The 19,778-nt window shown below is 40.0% G+C and overlaps 1 protein-coding gene across 4 annotated transcripts in view; it reads left to right on the top strand.

Annotated features, from left to right (window-relative positions):
- Positions 1–6,337: 6,337 nt before the first annotated feature.
- Positions 6,338–19,778, top strand: part of MND1 (meiotic nuclear divisions 1) — a 57,767-nt gene continuing 44,326 nt past the window's right edge. Inside the window, exons 1-4 of one of the 4 annotated variants that reach the window (XM_076010572.1) lie at positions 6,492–6,525; positions 12,575–12,640; positions 15,873–15,982; positions 16,705–16,762. In XM_076010572.1, coding sequence (XP_075866687.1) covers positions 16,729–16,762 — 34 coding nt within the window. In that variant the 5' untranslated portion in view covers positions 6,492–6,525; positions 12,575–12,640; positions 15,873–15,982; positions 16,705–16,728. Of the gene's footprint in view, positions 6,526–6,895; positions 7,225–12,574; positions 12,641–12,728; positions 13,043–15,872; positions 15,983–16,704; positions 16,763–19,778 lie in introns of those variants that run through there. The other 3 variants (XM_012783658.2, XM_076010571.1, XM_076010573.1) reach the window with 3 other exon arrangements.

Here is a 19,778-nt window from a genome sequence, read left to right as displayed (position 1 = left end):
AATCCTTAAAGAATCATAAGATACAGAGACATTTTGGCAGTCATGGAAGACACATTTCTAGGGGGTAGAAGACTAGAGATGGACTTTACTATAAACATTATCTTTAGGGCTCAAATTTAATTACATGGAGTTCATTACAATAAAAATTTCTATTATCAAGCTAATGGCCACACTTTTCAAGCAGTCCTCGAACTACCTAGAGAACACATCTGGATAGTCCTGTGGAGGTCCAGTCTCTGGAAGAGCCTGATGGTAAATGTATATGTCCCATCTTTTCAGAGAAGTCAGTTTCCATGGTCTTTCTTAACTTGAAGGAAACATTTATTTTTATTATTTTTTTTTTGAGACAGTCTTGCTTTGTTGCCCAGGCTAGAGTGAGTGCCGCGGTGTCAGCCTAGCTCACAGCAACCTCAAACTCCTGGGCTCAAGCAATCCTGCCTCAGCCTCCCGAGTAGCTGGGACTACAGGCATGCACCACCATGCCTGGCTAATTCTTTCTATATATATTAGTTGGCCAACTAATTTCTTTCAATTTATAGTAGAGATGGGGTCTCACTCTTGCTCAGGCTGTTTTCGAACTCCTGACCTTGAGCAATCTGCCCGCCTTGGGAGTGCTAGGATTACAGGCGTGAGCCACCGCGCCTGGCCAAAGGCAACATTTCTTAAACATAATCTCTATTCATAAGATCAAAGTTGTCACTTTAAAACCTTATCATCAGGTCAGTATTTTCTCCACAGTCATGAACAGTGTCTAGATTTGGTACTTTTTCTTTTGTTCTCCTATAAGGGAACCCTGTCTCTGTTGATTGTAAACAAGTTATTGTCTTATTTTGCATGTTTACATGTTTGCATATAACTTTTTTTCCAGATATCTATCATCTATCTATAAATGTATACAGGCTTTTAAATTATTAAGTCTCTGATTTGTGTTTTGCTGTGATAGAATGAACACTAAAATTTATCTTTATGCAAGATCAAGCTTTAGGTATCCTTTGTGAACAATGCAGGAACATAATAAAATTTTGTTTTATTTTCTTGAGGGTTAATTCTGAAAGTTAGTTTTGGAAAGAGAGATAAAACAAAAAATTAGAAAAAAGACCAAACATGACACGACTGTCAACTGTGAATATTAATATTGAATGTTACTTCCATTTTTCACTTATTTTTTTTCTTTTACCCAAGCAGTTCATTATGGGCTCTATGGAGGTTTTCAGAATAAGAGAGAGAATAAGGCATTCCATAAACTATTTGCCCCATGTTTTAGTTCAGCATATCTCGGACTGCCCTTCAGGGACACATTTCACCTAAAGCTAGATGCATCCCTTTCCAGAGCAGAGAAGGAGAGCAGTTTTGCATAAGTTAGGAGACAAAATGGGCAAATTGACATATGTTGCCCTACCCTGACATGGGTCTCTTTTGTTGCTATAGTCTAAGCACCTGTGGTACACCAGCTTGTGGAAGGGATACAAGGATGAATAATGAAGCCTAGACCCTCAAAGAGCTTACAGCCTGCTTGAAATAGACCATGAACTGCTTTTATATTCATTTGTTAGCAAACCTTTTTTTTTCTTCTTTTTTTTAGAGACAGGGTCTCACTCTATTGCCCAGGCCAGAGTGCAGTGGCTTCGACATAGCTCACTGCAACCTCCAACTCTCAGGCTCAACTGATCCTCCTGCCTCAGCCTCCTGAGGAGCTAGGACTACAGGCACTTGCCCCCACACCCAGCTAATTTTTAAATTTTTTGTAAGAGACAAGGTCTTGAGATCCAGGCTTGTCTCAAACTCCTAGCCTCCAGTGATCCTCCCGCCTCAGCCTCCCAAAGTGCTGGGATTACAGGTCTGAGCCACCATGCCCCGCCTCCTTAGTAAATATTTATTGAGTCTAGTATGTTCAGGTATTGTTCTAGTCACTAGGGAATAGTCATAAACAAGAAAACAAAAAGAACTCCATTCTCATGGAGTTTTATTCTACTGGGTTGAGACAAATAAGTGAATATATAGAGAGTTGGCTACATAATTTATGGAGCCTGGTGCAAAATGAAAATTCAAGGACCCTGTTCACGAAGCATGAGAAAGTCATCTTCCTTTCTTCTGAGGTCTTTCTCTCCACCAGTCATGGTGTTTTTTATTTGCTATTTAATGTCATACTCCCTTGGCCATGGGGATACTTGCTGGGTGAGTGCAGATCCTCACAGGTATCCCAAGACTCACCCTGTAACTTGCCCCACAGTTGTGCTAAAAGAGGGCAAGAGAGCACAGGTTGTCCAGGGAAGAACAAATAGTTCAATATGGTGTGATCATAAAGTGCTCAAGCATAAATGATGAGACATGAGGCAGGGTTACAAAGAGTAAGTTACTGTGCCTGCTCCTAAGGGGCCTACATTCCAGATGGAAAGACTAAAAGTATCACTATAATGCAGAGCAAATTAAAAGCTGTGGAGAAGTGTTAGCAACATATCATGGAAGTTCCAAGTTATCATATAATTGATGGGGACAATCCTGCTGTATATCTGTTGTCCCAGCATAATTATGAATAGCACTCCCTTTCATTCTCAGAAGTGTCCCAGTTTGGATGATGAATTATGTATTCACTATACACCAGTGTTTCTCAACCTTTTTTCCCCATTATCATCCCTCTAAGAAGTCTTTTTAGATATTTTTTTTCTTTCTTTGAGACACAGTCTGACTCTGTTGCCTGGGCTAGAGTGCTGTGGCATCAGCCTAGCTCACAGCAACCTCAAACTCCTGGGCTCAAGCAGTCCTCCTGCCTCAGCCTCATGAGTAGCTGGGACTACAGGCACGGGCCACCATGCCCGGCTAATTTTTTCTATATATTTTTAGTTGCCCAGCTAATTTCTTTCTATTTTTAGTGGAGACAGGGTCTTGTTCTTGCTCAGGCTGGTTTCGAACTCCTGACCTTGAGCGATCCTCCTGCCTTGGCCTCTCAGAGTGCTAGGATTACAGGTGTGAGCCACAGAGACCGGCCTTGACGTTTTTTTCTTAATCACATCCCTATGCCCAATCCCATGAAATTGTAATATCGGAGATACACTGTATATCTGTTTATGTACTGAGAGCCACAAACCATCTAAAATCTTTTTTGTCTCCCAGGAATCTTACTTCCTGACTTTACCTCTCAAATAAATTACCAGCGCATCTTTGTCTCCAGCTCTGTTTTCTGGGGAACTCAATGTGTCAGGCAGGGGTTTCTGGGTTCTCAGGTCTCTGGTCTAGAAGGTACATGGCTGGTATCAGGTGGGCCTGTACCCTTGGCCCTGCTGACTTCTTGCCTAGGGGGAGGCGTGTGGCTGGATAGGACTGGCGTGGACCTGTACAGAGCAGGCTCCAGGGCGCAGAGTGAAGGGCAACACTGAATATAAGTGTCTTAAGGGCGTAGCCTGTCTTGTTCGTCACAAACTCAGCAAGCAGGAGATACTCAGAGTAAAAAGAATAAAATTAATGTGTGTTGATGGATTTTTGCAAAACAATTTTTTTCAATAAACAAATCGCTTTAGTTACTCTAAAATGCTAGATGGTTACAAGATCCAAATTCAAGAGTACTTCTCAGAGCCTGCAAATACATGCTTTCATACTTTTTTCCCTCCCACTCTTCCGTGCTTTCATACTTAATAACTTATATACTACATCTGCCTGCTACCATAAAATTGCAGAACTTGGTGTGTCTCAAGATATCTGAATGATATGTAAGATAATTTAAGAAGTTTATTGGTGAGAAAGCACTACTTTTTTTTTTTTTTTTTTTTGAGACAGAGTCTCACTATCTTGCCCAGGCTAGAGTGCTGTGGCATCAACCTAGCTCACAGCAACCTCAAACTCCTGGGCTCAAGCAATTCTTCTGCCTCAACCTCCTGAGTAGCTGAGACTACAGGCATGCACCATCATGCCCGGCTAATTTTTTCTATATATTTTTAGTTGTCCGGCTAATTTCTTTCTATTTTTAGTGGAGACAGGGTCTTGTTCTTGCTCAGGCTGGTCTCAAACTCATGACCTTAAGTGATCCTCCCGCCTCAGCCTCCCAGAGTGTTAGGATTCCAGGTGTGAGCCACCATGCCCAGCCGAGAAAGCACTACTTAATGCAGTAAGGTTTTAATAAAGTAAAATATCCTTCAGTTTTTCAACTAAAAACCCTATCTAGATATCCTTAAGTCAATAATGAGATGGTATTCTTGAATACCTGGTGTATGCATTTAATATACATTTATTGTCATGTGAACAAAAAATAAAATCCTAAGCCCTCTGCTAAGTGAGCGGACCCCTCTTGGCCAAGGGGATCCCAGAAACACTTTAAAACTGAGCACTCAGACATGACCTGATGGGAGAAACGAAGCACAATTATATGCCTATGATTTTCCTTCATAAATATTCATAACTCTTCCTATAGCTTGTTGAATATGTATATTTGACCACCCCACTCAGTGTAAAATCCTGTTCCCTTTTGTCTCTTCTTTGAAGCACATACACAAAGCTTCTGGCCCTGGCTTTCCTTCCCAACCTGTTGGAATGGCCGCCTGACAGGTTGCTACCCTTTATGAGAAATAAAGTTCTCCTTTTTCCAAAGGATAAGCCTCGTTATTTTTTTTTTAGTAGGCCTTGATGATACCAAAATGTTTGGCTTAGTCCCTGCCATAGAAACAGGTTGATATTATAGGGATTAAATCCAAGCAGACAAATAGAAAATGAAGCAAGTTGCTACCATAAAGCTGTACAGAGTGCTGTAGTAGCACAGAAGGGACCTGACCCGCTTGTGTAGTGGGGGTGGCGAGCTAGGGAGGAAAAGCTTTCCACAAACGACACCATCGTGATTTTTGTTAAATTTATGTACCACTAGTGCAGTTATTTAGTGTTTTTATTAAATCTCACTTTTTTTTTAACTGACATACCTCCTTTAGTGGTATCTTGACCAATGCATAAGAAATCCAGGATATGATGTATTCATTATACCTTTCCTAGTACATATTAAGCCATTTATTAAAAGGCTACCCATTTACTATTTTTAAATTATCTCATGTACCATCAATAGTATGGTATAATGCCTCCAGGAAAAACGGAATTAGTGGAACATAGGCTAATCAACCTACCCCTTTCCCTGCTTCCCAAAGTAGTAACAGAGGCTACAAATTCCCATTTTAGATGCCACTCTGCCTTTAGTGAAATAATTATACTTTAAAACGGTTCCAAGCATCATAATTTTCAAAGTAATTGAAATCTCATGAATTTCTTTAGCATTTCAGGGTGTCAACCCAAACAATGGAGTGAGGTTAAAATCTCAGTAAACGGAGGTTTATCAAGACAAAGGTGAGGAAGTGCCCAGGAAAAACACCAACCATAGACAAAGCTGTGACTGTTTTTCCCGAAGGGGAAGTTGGAACCTGCAGCGTTTTAAAGGCAAATACAGAGAAGGAAAAAGGCGGATGGGGACTCAGAGGCAAAGTGGTTACATTCTTGTGAGGCCCAGGAAATCTACATTTTACACAAAATAAGGAGAATGTTAGAAGAGAAAAGGGAGGCAAGGAAGCATCAATTATGTAGATGTCCCTGGATAGGTGGAAGAATGTCGGATTCAGTGTTTCCCCAGTTCAGTTACCTGCAAAAATAAACTTGCAATTCATTGTTAGTGTGGAATCAGACCTTCGTTTTAGGTGCTCTTTGCATGTCCTTGCTCTTCAGAGGTCAGCAAGGAATTTCCTTGCTGAATGGCCTGCGAGGCCAGTTCTTCACATGTGCCTGAGGCTTTACCCTCTTTTTCGCGTAAGGTATTGGGGGGAGGGGAACGACCCTGAGACTTTTATTTTCTTTTCACAAGCGGAAGACTCCAGCTTTTGCTCTGAATCGCACGTTTTAAAGTCATGAAATATAGCACATTTTCGACTGTTTTGATTTGAAATTCATCCTGTTGTTTACTTTTTTAAAAAACCTAAGGGAAAGACAAATACACGCAGATTTTTAAAAGCTTAGAAAAGCAGCGGATAGTGGTTGCGGAGAAGAGGAGGTGCAGTATCAGAAAACGATAAAGGAATCTAATCCGCCCCAGAATGGACAAATCCGGACGAAGGCAGCGTTTCCTTCCCCAGGAGCAAACTTTAAGCCAAACTTAGGTCACATTTCCGCAGCGCCGAGAAGAAGCGCGTAAAAGCAAGGGCTCAAGACTTCCTTAACAAAAGAAGAGTCCTATTCAACACAGACCAGAGAGGAGGCGGAAGCAGCGACACCACACACACTAACGCTGAGGCGACCGCCGCCCCGCCCCAATCCAGGCCCCGCCCCGCCCCCAGGCCCCGCCCCTGCCCCAACACAGGTCCGACCCCGCCCCAGGCACGGCCGACCGCTCGGCGGAGCCGCCAGGGGGCGCTGCGCGCCGTGCGGGCGCGGGTCTTCCTCCTTCCCTGCCTCCTCCCTCTCGCTGCTCCGCCCTCGCGAGTTATCGCGCCAAAGTTAAACCCGCCCTGGCCCGCCCCGCCCCTCGTCCCGCGCGCTGGCCCCGCCACCGGAAACCCCAGCGCCATGGTAAGAGCCGGGGCCGCGGACCCAGGTCTCCTTCCTAGTTAGCGTCTGGGCCTCGCCGCTCCTCGGAGTCATGGCACCCTGGCCTGGCGCTGGCCGCCCCGCCCTGGGCTTCCCCGCTGAGGGCCCCGTCAGGTCGCCGGCGTGCCCGCCCGCACACCTGCCTCCGCCGCTCGCGCCCGAGCCGGCGTTTGTTCCCGGGGCCCGTCCGGGCGGGCGGGTTAGATTAGAACACGGGACGCGTTCGCGAACGTGACCCGAGAATCTCACCCACTCAGTGACTTGTCATAAAGGTCACAAGGCACCTGAGAACCGGTGCTCCCGACGCCTCTGGCTTCGGGCCCCCGCAGTGCAGCCCCTTATTAGGAACCCGGGAGAAAGCGCGGGCGGGCGCGGGGCGGCGAGCGGGGGAGCTGCGCGGGAGGGCTCTCCCTGCCGTTCACAGCCGGTGGTTTGTGTGTTGTAACATGGAAAGCGCGTTTCTGAACCGCTCGCGGCTTCACGAGTGACCCGATGGGTCTTCGCTTCATGCCGGTCAGGTGACTTCTGATAAAATCCGAGCAGTGGCCGCTGCTCTGTGCGTCGGACGGCCGGTCGCGCGGGGCGTCCGTCGCCTTGTTCGGACCCGCCGCGCTGAAGGAGTCGTCCCCGTGTGTCCTAACGGGCCCAGTCCTGGGGAGGTTCTCAGTTGTCTTTCTCTCTGTGAGCTTAACGTCTTTCTGCTCATCAAACCATCTTCCTAATCCTTCAGAGTTTCATTCCTCTATTTTTCCCTGCTGCTGTTGGCAGAGAATCAACAACTCATTAGACGGATCTGAGATTTTAATACTCTTCATTTAGTTCAGTGGCCGTTATTTCGCCGAGCTAATTAATGGTGGACGGGGATCTAGTTATGCGGTATTTATTTGAAGATACTTGTCCAGGTGTGATTATAACTGATAACGGCTTCTTTGTGGTTACACTAACAACCCGGCCACCTGGGCATGAAGTGGTCTAGGAAGCCAAACAGGATCACAGTTAAAACAGATCTGTTACCAGTGCTCTGTGTTATCATATTTCTCTTTATGGAGTCGCTGGCCTCATATAACTCACTACTGTCTTGAGAACTGCATCGCAAATACAACTTTGACCTAATGTCTCTTTACACATGAATCACTTTCTAATTTTAAGTGGTTTAATGTGCTGTTAACTCTTTTCAGATGCTTGCCTCTGATAATGGAGAATCAAAACAAAATAAAACGTCTTATAAGATGTGTACTTCCTTTTTTTTTTTGAGACTGGGTCTCGCTCTGTCGCCCAGGCTGGAGTACAGTGGCACAATCACAGCTCTCTGTAACCTTGATGCTTCCGCCTCAGCCTCCTGAGTAGGACGACAGGTGCGCTCCACCATGCTGGGCTAATTTTTTTTTTTAAAGAGACAGCGTCTTGTTATGTTACCCTGGCTGGTCTCAAACTGGCCTCAAATGATCCTCCCGCCTCCCAAAGTGCTGGGATTACAAGCATAAGCCACAGTGCCTGGCCCTTCTTCCTGGCTTTTATATGTGATCAGAAATAAATGTGTTATGATGGTCAAAGATAAACTTTTGATTGATTGTAAATTAATTGGTGTTTATTTCGATTTGGTTGGTCTTGCTGGGTAAACAGTTATTATAAGTTCAGTCATATTTTTGGAATTGAGGAAGCACAGTGCTCAACTCTGAGGGCAACAGATGGCATCTACTTTTTAATTTTTCAAAATTTTATTGTAATTGATCAGGACTGACTTTAGGAATTTCTTAATTCCTCATTGGAGAAGGCTCCTTAGAAAGGTGATTTTTAAAGTGGTTTAAAATACTTTGATCAACCAGGAAGCTTCATAGTCCTCAGGTCAAGTTTTGAATCTCATTACTAACTAATTTAAATGCATCTCTGACTTAAACTATCAGATTTTTTCTAGTTTTTAAGTATTAAGTGAGCCTTGTTGATTTTGGGGGGAGAAATTTCTAAATGTGAGCATTAATATGGCATCCTTTTATTTTACTTATTTTAATTCTGGCCATGATATTCTCTTACTGTGAGTAATAATAAAAATTAGGACTGAGCATGGTGGCTCATGACTGTAATCTCAGCACTTTGGGAGGCCAAGGCGAGAGGATCACTTGAGCCCAGGAGTTTGAGGTTGCAGTGTGCTATGATCATGTCATTGCACTCTAGCCCAGACGGACAACAGAGTGAGACACTGTCTGAAAAATAATAATAATAAAAAATTATTTATAATAATAAAAGAGATTGATGAATAAGTCAGCCTGAAAACAATGTAAATGAATGATACAGCTCATTTACATTTCGTAGGTGCTGAGTGTTGAGAGTTTTTCTAAAACTGACCCAGGACACTTGATTCTCCTCATTGCCTGCCTCTGGGTGGCAGATTCTTTTGGAGTGCAAAGGGCTTCCCAAGAAGCTATTTATAATACCAAAGTGGTAGGAGCCTTTCCTAAAAGTTTGAGATCTGTTTTCTGCTAATGCTGCCATAGACTAAAGTCCTAATGGGGTTCTTGCTGCCCCTCAGCGCCTCTGACATACATAGCCTCCAGATTCTGGGCTGAGAAAAGCAGAGTTCTCCACCCCAGAGCACAATTAAAGCATCCGGGGAGGGTTTTTAAAATATGCTGCCCAGGCCCCGTTCCAGAGATTCGGACTCTCTTCATTTGGCATAAACTTTTTAAAAGCTCCTGAGCTGATTCTGAGAAATGGCAGTTTAAGACCCATTGGACTAGAGATGTGACCTGAAGGAGCCTTCTACCTGATAACGAATTTCATGCTTGATTTATTCAGTACTGCAGAGGCCAGAGTGAAGGGAGGCTAATAAAGCAGTGCTGAGCTCTAGCTCAGCCCTAAGTTTTGTGAGCAGGTCTATATGGTTTCCTGGACCTTGCCTACCTGTCTCTGATTTACCCCTCCAAGCAAGGCAATACCTGGTTACCACTGAATTCCTTATTATTAATTCACCCTGTGTAGTGTCTGTGGGAATGTGGTGGGTGTTGTGGGCTTGCAAGCCTGAGCCACCTCAAATTTTAAATTTGGGGGCTGTAGATTCATAGTCCTGAAAGTAAGGGCTGGCCTTAAATGTCTGCTCTGTATAACCTGGTACTGAGTCCTGGGAAGGCAAACGCAGTTCATGTTCTGAAGTTCTTCAGTCTTTTGAGATACAAGTAAACACCTCTTTCAATGTAGTAAGTGATTTGATGAAGGGGAGTTCTGGGAATACATGCTTGGTCTTCAAGCTCAGAGGAAGTTCTTCTGGAGAGAGAATGCCTAACCTGAGTGTTGGGAGACATTTTGGAGTTTTGAGTAGGCAAGAAGAGAGCTTGTTCCAGGTAGAGGAACATCTTTTTAAAATAAAGAATTACAAGTAGTTTTTGTATTACAGCTCAATTTACTTAGCTCTCCATATTGCTGTGATAAAATTTGAGGTGGGGAGTGGTGGAAGAGGCTATGAGAGTTTGGGGCCAGGTGAAAGTGGCCTTTTATGTCATACTGTGAGTTCTTGGATACTTCTGGATAGTTGGGAGCCACTATCCCAATGGTTTTGAGCAAGGGAGAGGCATGGTCAGGTTTGTTTTGCCACAGCGTGGCATGTGAACTTAGAGGGTGAGACACAGTTTAGGGGACTGGAGCTGTAATGCAGGAGATAGGTAATGAAGGCCTGAATTGAGGTAGTGGAAGTAGAGATGGGGCAGACAGGACAGATTGGAGAAAGAGTTAAGCACTGAAATTGGCAGAATTTGGTGATTGATTGGATGTGGGGGTAAGAAAGATGAAGGCACCTGGGGATGGCTGCCAGGGGCTCACGCCTGTAATCCTAGCACTCTGAGAGGCCAAGGCAGTAGGATCACTTGAGCCCGGGAGTTTGAGACCAGCCTGAGCAAGAACAAGACCCATCTCTACAAAAAAAGAAAAAGAAAAATTAGCTGGGTGTGGTGGCGCACACCTGTAGTGCCAGCTACTTGGGAGGCTGAGGCAGAAGGATAATTCTAGCCTTGGAGTTTGAGGTTGCAGCGCGAGCTATTATGACACCACTGCACTCTAGCCTGGGAGATTGAGCAAGACCCTGTCTCAAAAAAAACAATGTTAGGAGATGAGGGATCAATAATTGAACCCTGAGGAATAGCAGTGTTTGAGAGTGGACAGGAAGAAGAGAAAAATACAAACTGAGACTGCTTATTTATACAAATAACTCATTGAGAAACATCTGATAATTCTATTGCTATGAAAATGAGTTATTGGGTCTCTAAGTTTTACAAGAAGAATAAAGATTCATGTACTCTGGTGTATAGTCAGAATGACAATTTCAAATCCCTTTCCCTATCTGTGTAAGTTCACATTTTCTGATGAAGTTTTTGTTTGGATAGGGTCAGTCTTTAATTGTTTCATGTCTGCTTTGCAAGCAAACAATTTATGTTCCCCTATAATTCTGTAAAAATTTTGAGAAAAATACAGATCACTTAAGCATTAGTGTATGCCAGGTGCCGTGGCTGACACCTGCAAACACCTAGCACTCTGGGAGGGTGAGGTGGGAGGATCACTTGAGCTCAGGAATTCAAGACCAGCCTGAGCAAAAGCAAGACCCTATCTCTACTAAAAGAAAAACAGAAAAAATTAGCCCAGTGCTGTGGTGCATGCCTGTAGCCTCAGCTACTTTGGAGGCTGAGACAGGAGGAAGGCTTGAGCCCAGGAGTTTGAGTTGCAGTGAGCTATGATGATGCCATTGCACTCTGTAACCTCTAGACCAGGCGTCCTCAAACTACGGCCCACGGGCCACATGCGGCCTGCTGAGGACCGCTGGGTTTTTTGCCACCACTGCCTGTCCTGCTTAGCAGCTGACTCGTCCTGGGCCCACAGTGCGCATGTGTGGAATGTGCACCTCACTCTCCAGTGGCCCTCCAACAGTCTAAGGGACAGTGAACTGGCTCCCTGTTTAAAAAGTTTGAGGACCCCTGCTCTAGACCAAGTGACAAAGCCAGACTCTGTCTCAAAAAAAAAAAAAAAAAAAGGAAGCATTAGTGTGGAATTAGAAAACTAGAGATGATGGTTCTCACTTTTTTTTTTTTTTGACAAATCTTTGGGTTGAAGGAAATTTGACTCCTTTTTCTTTTAATTTGGACTTTAGCTTTGGGTATATGTTCTATATACAATATATAGTAAAATTTATTATTAACTTATACATTTCAGTTATATATATTATCATAATTTCAAATTGGCTAAAGGGTATTACAGAATAATAGTGATCTGAGTAAGCTGCCCTTTTCTACTTGGATAGGTTTTTTTCCTTCCTCTAGCCTACCCTCCTCCACATTGCTACTACAATTAGCTTATCAAAATGTAACTCTAATCTTATCACTCCCCTGCTTTAGAAATTACTCTGTAGCTTCTTGTTGAGACAATAAAGTTCTCTCAGCAGGGCGATCAGCCTTCCCTAACCTGGTCTCACATCTTTCTCCTCCCATCTCCCACTCCCCCTACATATTCCATACAATAACTATCTTTCTAGAGCATTCCATGTACTTCCATAATGTGGCTGTTTGTGGTCTGCCCAGAACACGCTTTTCACTATTTCTCATTTTGCCAAAATTCTTTAAATCTCTACCCTTCCTAGATAACTCTTCTCCCTCCCTGTGGTGGAATTCATTCATTCTGTCCTGGATATTGTATAGCAGTTTGTGCATGTTGCTGTTCATTAGTTATAAGTAGGTATGTCTATTTAATGTCTTTGAGAGGTTGTGAGCCTTTTGGAGGTAAATGCAGCAGTTTATCATTGGTTCATTTTATAAATATTAAATTTCTATAAAATGTCAGGCTCTGTCTCAATCACAATTCTTATTATATTGGCAGATATACCAATAGGGTTGGCAGATAGTAGTTAAAATAAGTCTTTCAGCCTGTCTCAGAGCATCAAACTTGTTGGTATCAGATAAGACCATGCATAAAATTTCAAATGTTTTAGACCAAGTTGTTTTAAAATGCAATATTTCCCCCAAAATGCATTGTTTACTTTTTAACTTTTGTGCTTTAGTCAAAGAAAAAAGGACTGAGTGCAGAAGAAAAGAGAGCCCGCATGATGGAAATATTTTTTGAGACAGTAAGTCATTTTTCTTAAGATTTTTAGAATTTTGTATAATTTTCATGTTAAGTATGTATCATCCAATGTTAACTGTCTCTTCTTCATTAGAGATCAATACTGACCAATTTCTTAAAGAATGGATAGAATTCTGCAAATATTTGTGGTTCCTGTGAATTGTAGAGTGTGAAAGAACCATATCCCACTCACTGTTGGTAGAGTCACTTCTATCCAGACTATCCTATGTCCTGGCACCAGAATTATCTTTCTGAAGCATATATTTGATTGTCTCAAATACTGAAAATAATACTGATAATAGCTCACATCTACTGCTGTGACAGCCTGGAAGTGCCTAGGTAGCAATCACTGTTCCAAGCACTTGGCATAGGTTATCTGATTTCATCCTAACATCAACACTATGAGGTAGGTACTATCATTATCATCCATCCTCATTTGGTTAGTTATAGTACCAGATTCAAACTATTAATAATGGGTAAGCTCACCTGATTTTAGAGGGAGTACAAAATACTTCCTCTTTGCATTTATAAGTCTGTCTATAGTGTAACACATATTTGCTGGTACACATGTCTCCTTAATGTATTCAAGATATTTGTGTCTGCCACTAATAGGAAGTATGTTTAAAGTTTCAACTCCTAAGTGACAGAGCCAGAGTTCAAACCTAGGCACCTGGCTCTGGATCCAGCTCTCTTCACTGTGTTGCTATGTGGCTTTTCTTTGCCACAAAGGTTAAAGTCCAAACTAACCTTTGACCTAAAAAAAAATTCTTCATATGGCTTTGCAGGACCTTCAAAGCCTAGTTGACCCCAACGTATGGACCATTTTCATTACATACAAGTGTGAATAAGATGGGGAAAAAGTGGTAAAATAGAATATTAAATTGATTTTAAAAATGCCTTTCATTTTGACAAGGCAGAGTTTTAGTAAAACAAGAAAAATATTTTGGGGATTTCTTTTTTAAGTATTTGCCCTCTAAGTGTAATCTTATTGTTCCTAAAAGTCATTGGCAATTCAGAATAAGGTATCACGTTAATAATGATGATATGGTTAAGATAAATTGATGAAGTTTGTATATGAAAATTATGATAATTTATTCTGCTGAGTTGAAATATTTTTCCTAGGGGCTCAGAACAAGAAAAGCAGATTTGATTCCTCTCAAGCATTAGAAAGCTGGGGAGAGTGGGTGGGGGAATTATTTTGTTCTTTACAATATTGTTAATTGTCCCAAATATCAACATTGGCTGTTTCTGACTGAAAAATTTTCAACTCTGTCCACAATAACATTAAGACACTAAAGGTTATGATAATAATGAGTATCAGCAGCTTAAAGAAGTTTAGTAACCAGTGAGTTTTTCTGTAAAGCTGAGAGTTAATTGTATTAATTGATTGATTGATTTCAGTTCATATATTCTTGTTCCCTTTTCTACATTACAGCCTGATCAGTTGCTGTTCATTTATTTAGTCTATCAGTTTTCTGATGGAATTGAAAAGTGTAATAGATTTGGGAAAAGTAATGGAAGCCATTTCATTTATTCTCTCTTGAATGGGATATGGTATACTCAGGATCCAGACTGCTACCAAAAATTGATAAACATTAGGCATAAGCCCTTCAACCATTCAAAGAAAATAAATAGTTGAGTGGCACAGAGTGAAAAGCATGGATTCTAGAATTCAGATTCTGGAATCTGGATTCGAATTCTATTGTTTCGCCTGGCAAGTAAAATTCCAACAAAATCAAATATGGCTACTCCAGGGTTTGATACAGAACTTGACTTTACTTAGATTTGAGCAATAGTCCCTTTTTAACAATAATGTCATGAAGTAATGGTAAGTATAAAATATAGAATATTAAAAAACAATACAGTATGATCACAAATATTAACAATGACAAGATTGCAGGTAGATTTTTATACTCTTATTTTCTCAGTTACAGTGAACATATCTTATCTTTTTAATTAAAGTAGAAAACCAGCAAAGTACCACAAACCATGTTGCCTCTAATCATAAGTGGACCATCTACAAAGTTTTGGAAATCTTTTTAAAACACAGTCATTGGTAACAATGATAGCTCATAAAGAGTAGGAAACTTCAGAGGCTATTTAAGGCACAAAATAGGCTATCAATAAATATGTGTTGAGTTTTTCTAGAAATTATCTTAGCAAAGACTTAAGTGAGTGCTCTCTATTGGCACATAAGTCTCTCTGGCATGACTATGCTTATACCCAGAGAATTTTATATAAATATATATAGAGAGAGAAAGAGTTGTAGACATAATCATATATATATGGCTATAGTGTGTGTGTGTGTGTGTGTGTGTGTGTGTGTGTGTGTGTGTGTGTGTGTGTGTTTGAAGTTCCTAATGTAATAAAAAAGAATTATTTGCCCATTGCACTTAGGAAGAACATGACTACAGTATAGCTCGATGATTGAGAACTTACCCAGTTTCTTCCTTTATTAAAAAGGATGATAATAATAGTCACAAGTATTGGTATGGGAATTAAATGAGATAATCTGTGTAAAACATATATTTTTAGTTGTTTGGCTACTTTCTTTCTATTTATAATAGAGACAGGGTCTTGCTCAGGCTGGTCTCTAACTCCTGGCCTTGAGCAGTCCTTCCACCTTGGCCTCCCAAAGTGCTGGGATCACAGATGTGAGCCACCACACCTGGCCATTTTTCTTAGTAACTACGTATAGGCAGATGCCTCAATGAGTTCATGTTCTTTTTCTAAGGAATCTAAAGTATTTGCAAAGAGGTTTGATTAATAGATTTTTCTAATGCATTAAAGGCCTAAAGTCAGTCATTTATTACATATTCCCTGAGATTCTAAAGTGTTATCTTTAAATAGTTTATTCCCAGATGTGCAAAAATTGATCTCATACTCTCACTAATCCAATGATTTAGTATTGTACTTAATTTATTAAATCTTAGGTGTAGTGAGAGATGAAGTTTTTTCAACATTTTATTAGGAAAATTTTCAAGCCAGCAAAGATGATTTTAACAGTGACTACCCATATGCCCATCACCTATATTCTACCACTAATATTTTTCTCTATTTGCTTTATCACATATATATTCATCTATCTACTCCTTTATCCATCCATCAGTTTTTTTTTTTTTTAATGCACTTCAAAGCAGTTCTTTATATATATCTGGGGTACCAGACCTTTGTCAAGTGTATGTTTTGCAGATATTTTCTTCTACTCAGTACTTGTCTTTTCCGTTTTTTAACAGTGCCCTTGGATGAGCAAAAGTTTTAAATTTTTATGAAGCTTCATTTCCATCCATTTGAAGTTGCCTTTTCAAGTTTATTTTGAAGAAATGGATCCCAGATTTTCATAACAGTATCACAATATTTCTGTTCTAATTATTGTATACTTTAGACTTTTCAAATAATTTTACTTTCATTATCTAAGTTCTTTCTACCACTTCAAGGCTTATTACCAATAGAAAGCAGTATTCCACATAGATTTTTTTTCTGACCATAAGATTAAATATTATAATACATATCTTCCCATAATATTTTGCTTTGCATATGGAGCATGTTTAGGTAAATGATTGATAGGCAGCTATGAATTATATAATTTCTGTATTGTTTAGGTATAGTTCTTCCATGAAACCTTAGATGTAAACAAATCTTGAGAGTTATCTGTTTTGAGAGAACTGCTAAATCTGTGAAGTGTAATATATGCTAACCCAAAGCATTGTTTGTGTTTTCTTAAAATCAAAGTATTAGAGAAGCTAATTATCTCATGTTACCAATTGATCCACGATAACTAGTTTCTGTACTTTAATGGGAAAATGTTCTTTATATTCTGATCTCCAAGAACCTTAAAGAATTGTATATTCATGCAAAAATCTGTCCTTTTTAGGTTCTATTAAGGGTATTGAATGAGATAATTGAAAGATGTTTTCTAGCTCTAAAATGCTTGATTCCATTGCATTGTTCACTTCCTAGCATAGTTTTGTAATGCACTGATTTATGAACATAATTATATACATAAATATATACTAAAAAATAAATACATAATTTTCACCTTTTTTTTTTTTTACCCCTTTTAAACAGAAAGATGTATTTCAATTAAAAGACATGGAGAAGATTGCTCCCAAGGAGAAAGGCATTAGTAAGTATCGAAAATATGCTGAGATATTTTGGGAAATATTTGTCATCTTTTCTGCAACAGTCTTTCACTTTATGGAAAACATAAACATATAGAGATAAAGAAATCATTACCTATTACTTACCATCCAAAGATAACCACCATCACATTAGTGCTTACTGTCCTTTAACTTTGTTTTTTTATATAATACATCTATATAGTACATTTTGAATATATATTTATACCATTAAATATTCTTTTATAACATAAATGGTTGCATAATGTCCCATTGCAATAAAATGCTTTTAAAAATCCAGTTAATAAGCCAGGTGCAGTGGCGCACACCTATAGTCCCAGCTACTCAGGAGGCTGAGGCAAGAGAGTCGTGGACCCAGGAATTTGAGGCCAGCCTGGGCAACATAGCAAGACTGTGTCTTTAAAAATAATATCCAGTTATTGGACTGGTTTCCAACTTTTTTCTATTGAAAACAATGTGTTGACAAGCATCCTTATATATATCCAGCATTATTTTCTTTGGCTAAATTTATAAAGGTGGAATTTCTTCATAAAAGAAAGACGTAAATCTAAAGTTTTAGATACATATTGCCACATTTCTCCACCCATGTTGAGAGTATCTATTTTCTTGAATTCTTTATTTTTTAGTGTTTTTAATTTGATAGTTAAGTTAAAATTCTTTGCTTTATTTTGCATCTCTTCCGTTAATAGTAGCATTGAACATTTGTCTTATATGTTGGCCATGCATATTTTATAGATGCCCATTGACGGGCTTTCTCTTTTGTTGTTTTTTCAAAATGAAAGAAACTCTTATTAATGAGTGTACATGCAAATGAAACTAGACAACCTCTAAGAGTCCCTCACACTTTCATGTATTCACAGAATTATTCCATCTTTATAGCCATCAGTGAACAATTAGTTCTGCTACTTCTTAAAGATGTGTAAAATTTTTTAAGTTTGAATGTCCAATTAACCCTTCAATAACATGAGGGTTAGGGTCCCGACCCCAAAAGTAAATCTATGTATAACTTTTGACTCCCTCAAAACTTTACTAATAGTCTACGGTTGACCAGAACTTACACTGGTAACATAAAAAGTCAATTAACACATTTTATATGTTATATGTATTATGTACTGTATTTGTACAATAAAGTAAGCTAGAGAAGAGAAAATGTTACTAAGAAAATCATAAGGAAAAGAAAATATACTTACTATTCAATAAGTGAAAGTGGATCATCGTAAAGGTCTTCATCCTTGTCTTCACGTTAAGAGTAGTCTGAGGAGAAGGAGGAGAAAGAAGAGGTGTTGGTCTTCCTGTCTCAGGGGCGGCAAAAGCTGAAAAAAATCCACATAAAAGTTGACCTGTGCAGTTCAAACCCATGTTGTTCAAGGATCAACTATACAGTCATCATTACACCAGTGTTATAATGTCCCAAGGCAGATTATATATAATGGAATCTCAACTGTGAATCAAAGGATCAAAACAAAACAAAATTCAATACAATTTATAATAAGACTGATATATTTACAGAAAAAAAATCATATTGGCTGGATATTGTGGCTCATGCCTGTAATCTCAGCATTGTGGGATAAAAATAAAAGTTTAAAAATCCCTATTAACTAAATCCTTCCCCATCTTCCTTCATACCCATTCTCCCTCTCAGTTATTGACAAATTATTTTTTTCTTTTTTTTTTTATTTTTTTTCTTTTTTTTTTTTTTCTTTCATGATTAGGGTATCCTTAGAGACAAATTATTTTTTAAAGTAAAAGATAATAGCCAAATTACTCAACATTAACTTCTTTTTTAAAAAAAGAAAAGATACCATATAGCAAGAGACTTATGAATATAATACCATTGAAATTATGTACTGAGCACCAATGCTAGATCTGCTATTATAAAATCTGGGAAAAAAACCTTGCATTTCTATAGTGTTTTTTACTTTTCAAAGACTTCTCATAAGTAATGTTTCATTGGAATTCCACTATATACCAAAGTAAGTATGGAAATGATTACATCTATTAGATGAAAAACATTTATGCATAAAGAACAATTTGCCCTAGTGTCATCCAGTGTTACTGGCAAGAGGATTAGACCTCAACTCCTATTCTTTTTTTTTTTTTTTTTTTGAGACAGAGTCTCGCTTTGTTGCCTAGGCTAGAGTGACTGCCATGGCATCAGCCTAGCTCACAGCAACCTCAAACTCCTGGGCTCAAGCGATCCTCCTGCCTCAGCCTCCCAAGTAGCTGGGACTATAGGCATTCACCACCATGCCCGGCTAATTTTTTCTATATATATTAGTTGGCCAATTAATTTGTTTCTATTTATAGTAGAGACGGGGTCTCGCTCTTGCTCAGGGTGGTTTTGAACTCCTGACTTTGAGCAATCTGCCCGCCTCGGCCTCCCAGAGTGCTAGGATTACAGGCTCCCAGAGTGCTAGGATTACAGGCGTGAGCCACCGCGCCCGGCCTCAACTCCTATTCTTAATCCTTTACCCTACCCATTTTCCCCTAAGCCCCCTTTCCCCCCATACAATGATATTTTGCTTAAGGATGGGGCTACATTCTGAGAAATGTGTCATTAAGCAATTTCATTGTTGTGCATACTGTATTTATGAGCTCCTTATTTATTAACTCACTAACTCATTTTTTTTGTTTTGTTTTTTTTTTTGAGACAGAGTCTCACTCTGTTGCCCGGGCTAGCGTGCCATGGCATCAGCTTAGCTCACAGCAACCTCAAACTCCTGGGCTCAAGCAATCCTTCTGCCTCAGCCTCTTGAGTAGCTAGGACTACAGACATGCGCCACCATGCCCGGCTAATTTTTTCTATATGTTTTTAGTTGTCCAATTTCTTTCTATTTTTAGTTGAGATGGGGTCTCGCTCTTGCTCAGGCTGGTTTCAAACTCCTGACCTTGAGCAATCCTCCTGCCTCGGCCTCCCAGAGTGCTAGGATTACATGCGTGAGCCACCGCACCCAACCATTAACTCACTAACTCTTGATCTGTAATACTTCTTGCAAGTGTTTC

The sequence above is a fragment of the Microcebus murinus genome, chromosome 15 (assembly GCF_040939455.1).
Source record: "Microcebus murinus isolate Inina chromosome 15, M.murinus_Inina_mat1.0, whole genome shotgun sequence".
NCBI classification, from domain to species: domain Eukaryota; kingdom Metazoa; phylum Chordata; class Mammalia; order Primates; family Cheirogaleidae; genus Microcebus; species Microcebus murinus.
This window is presented reverse-complemented; position numbering and strand designations above follow the sequence as displayed.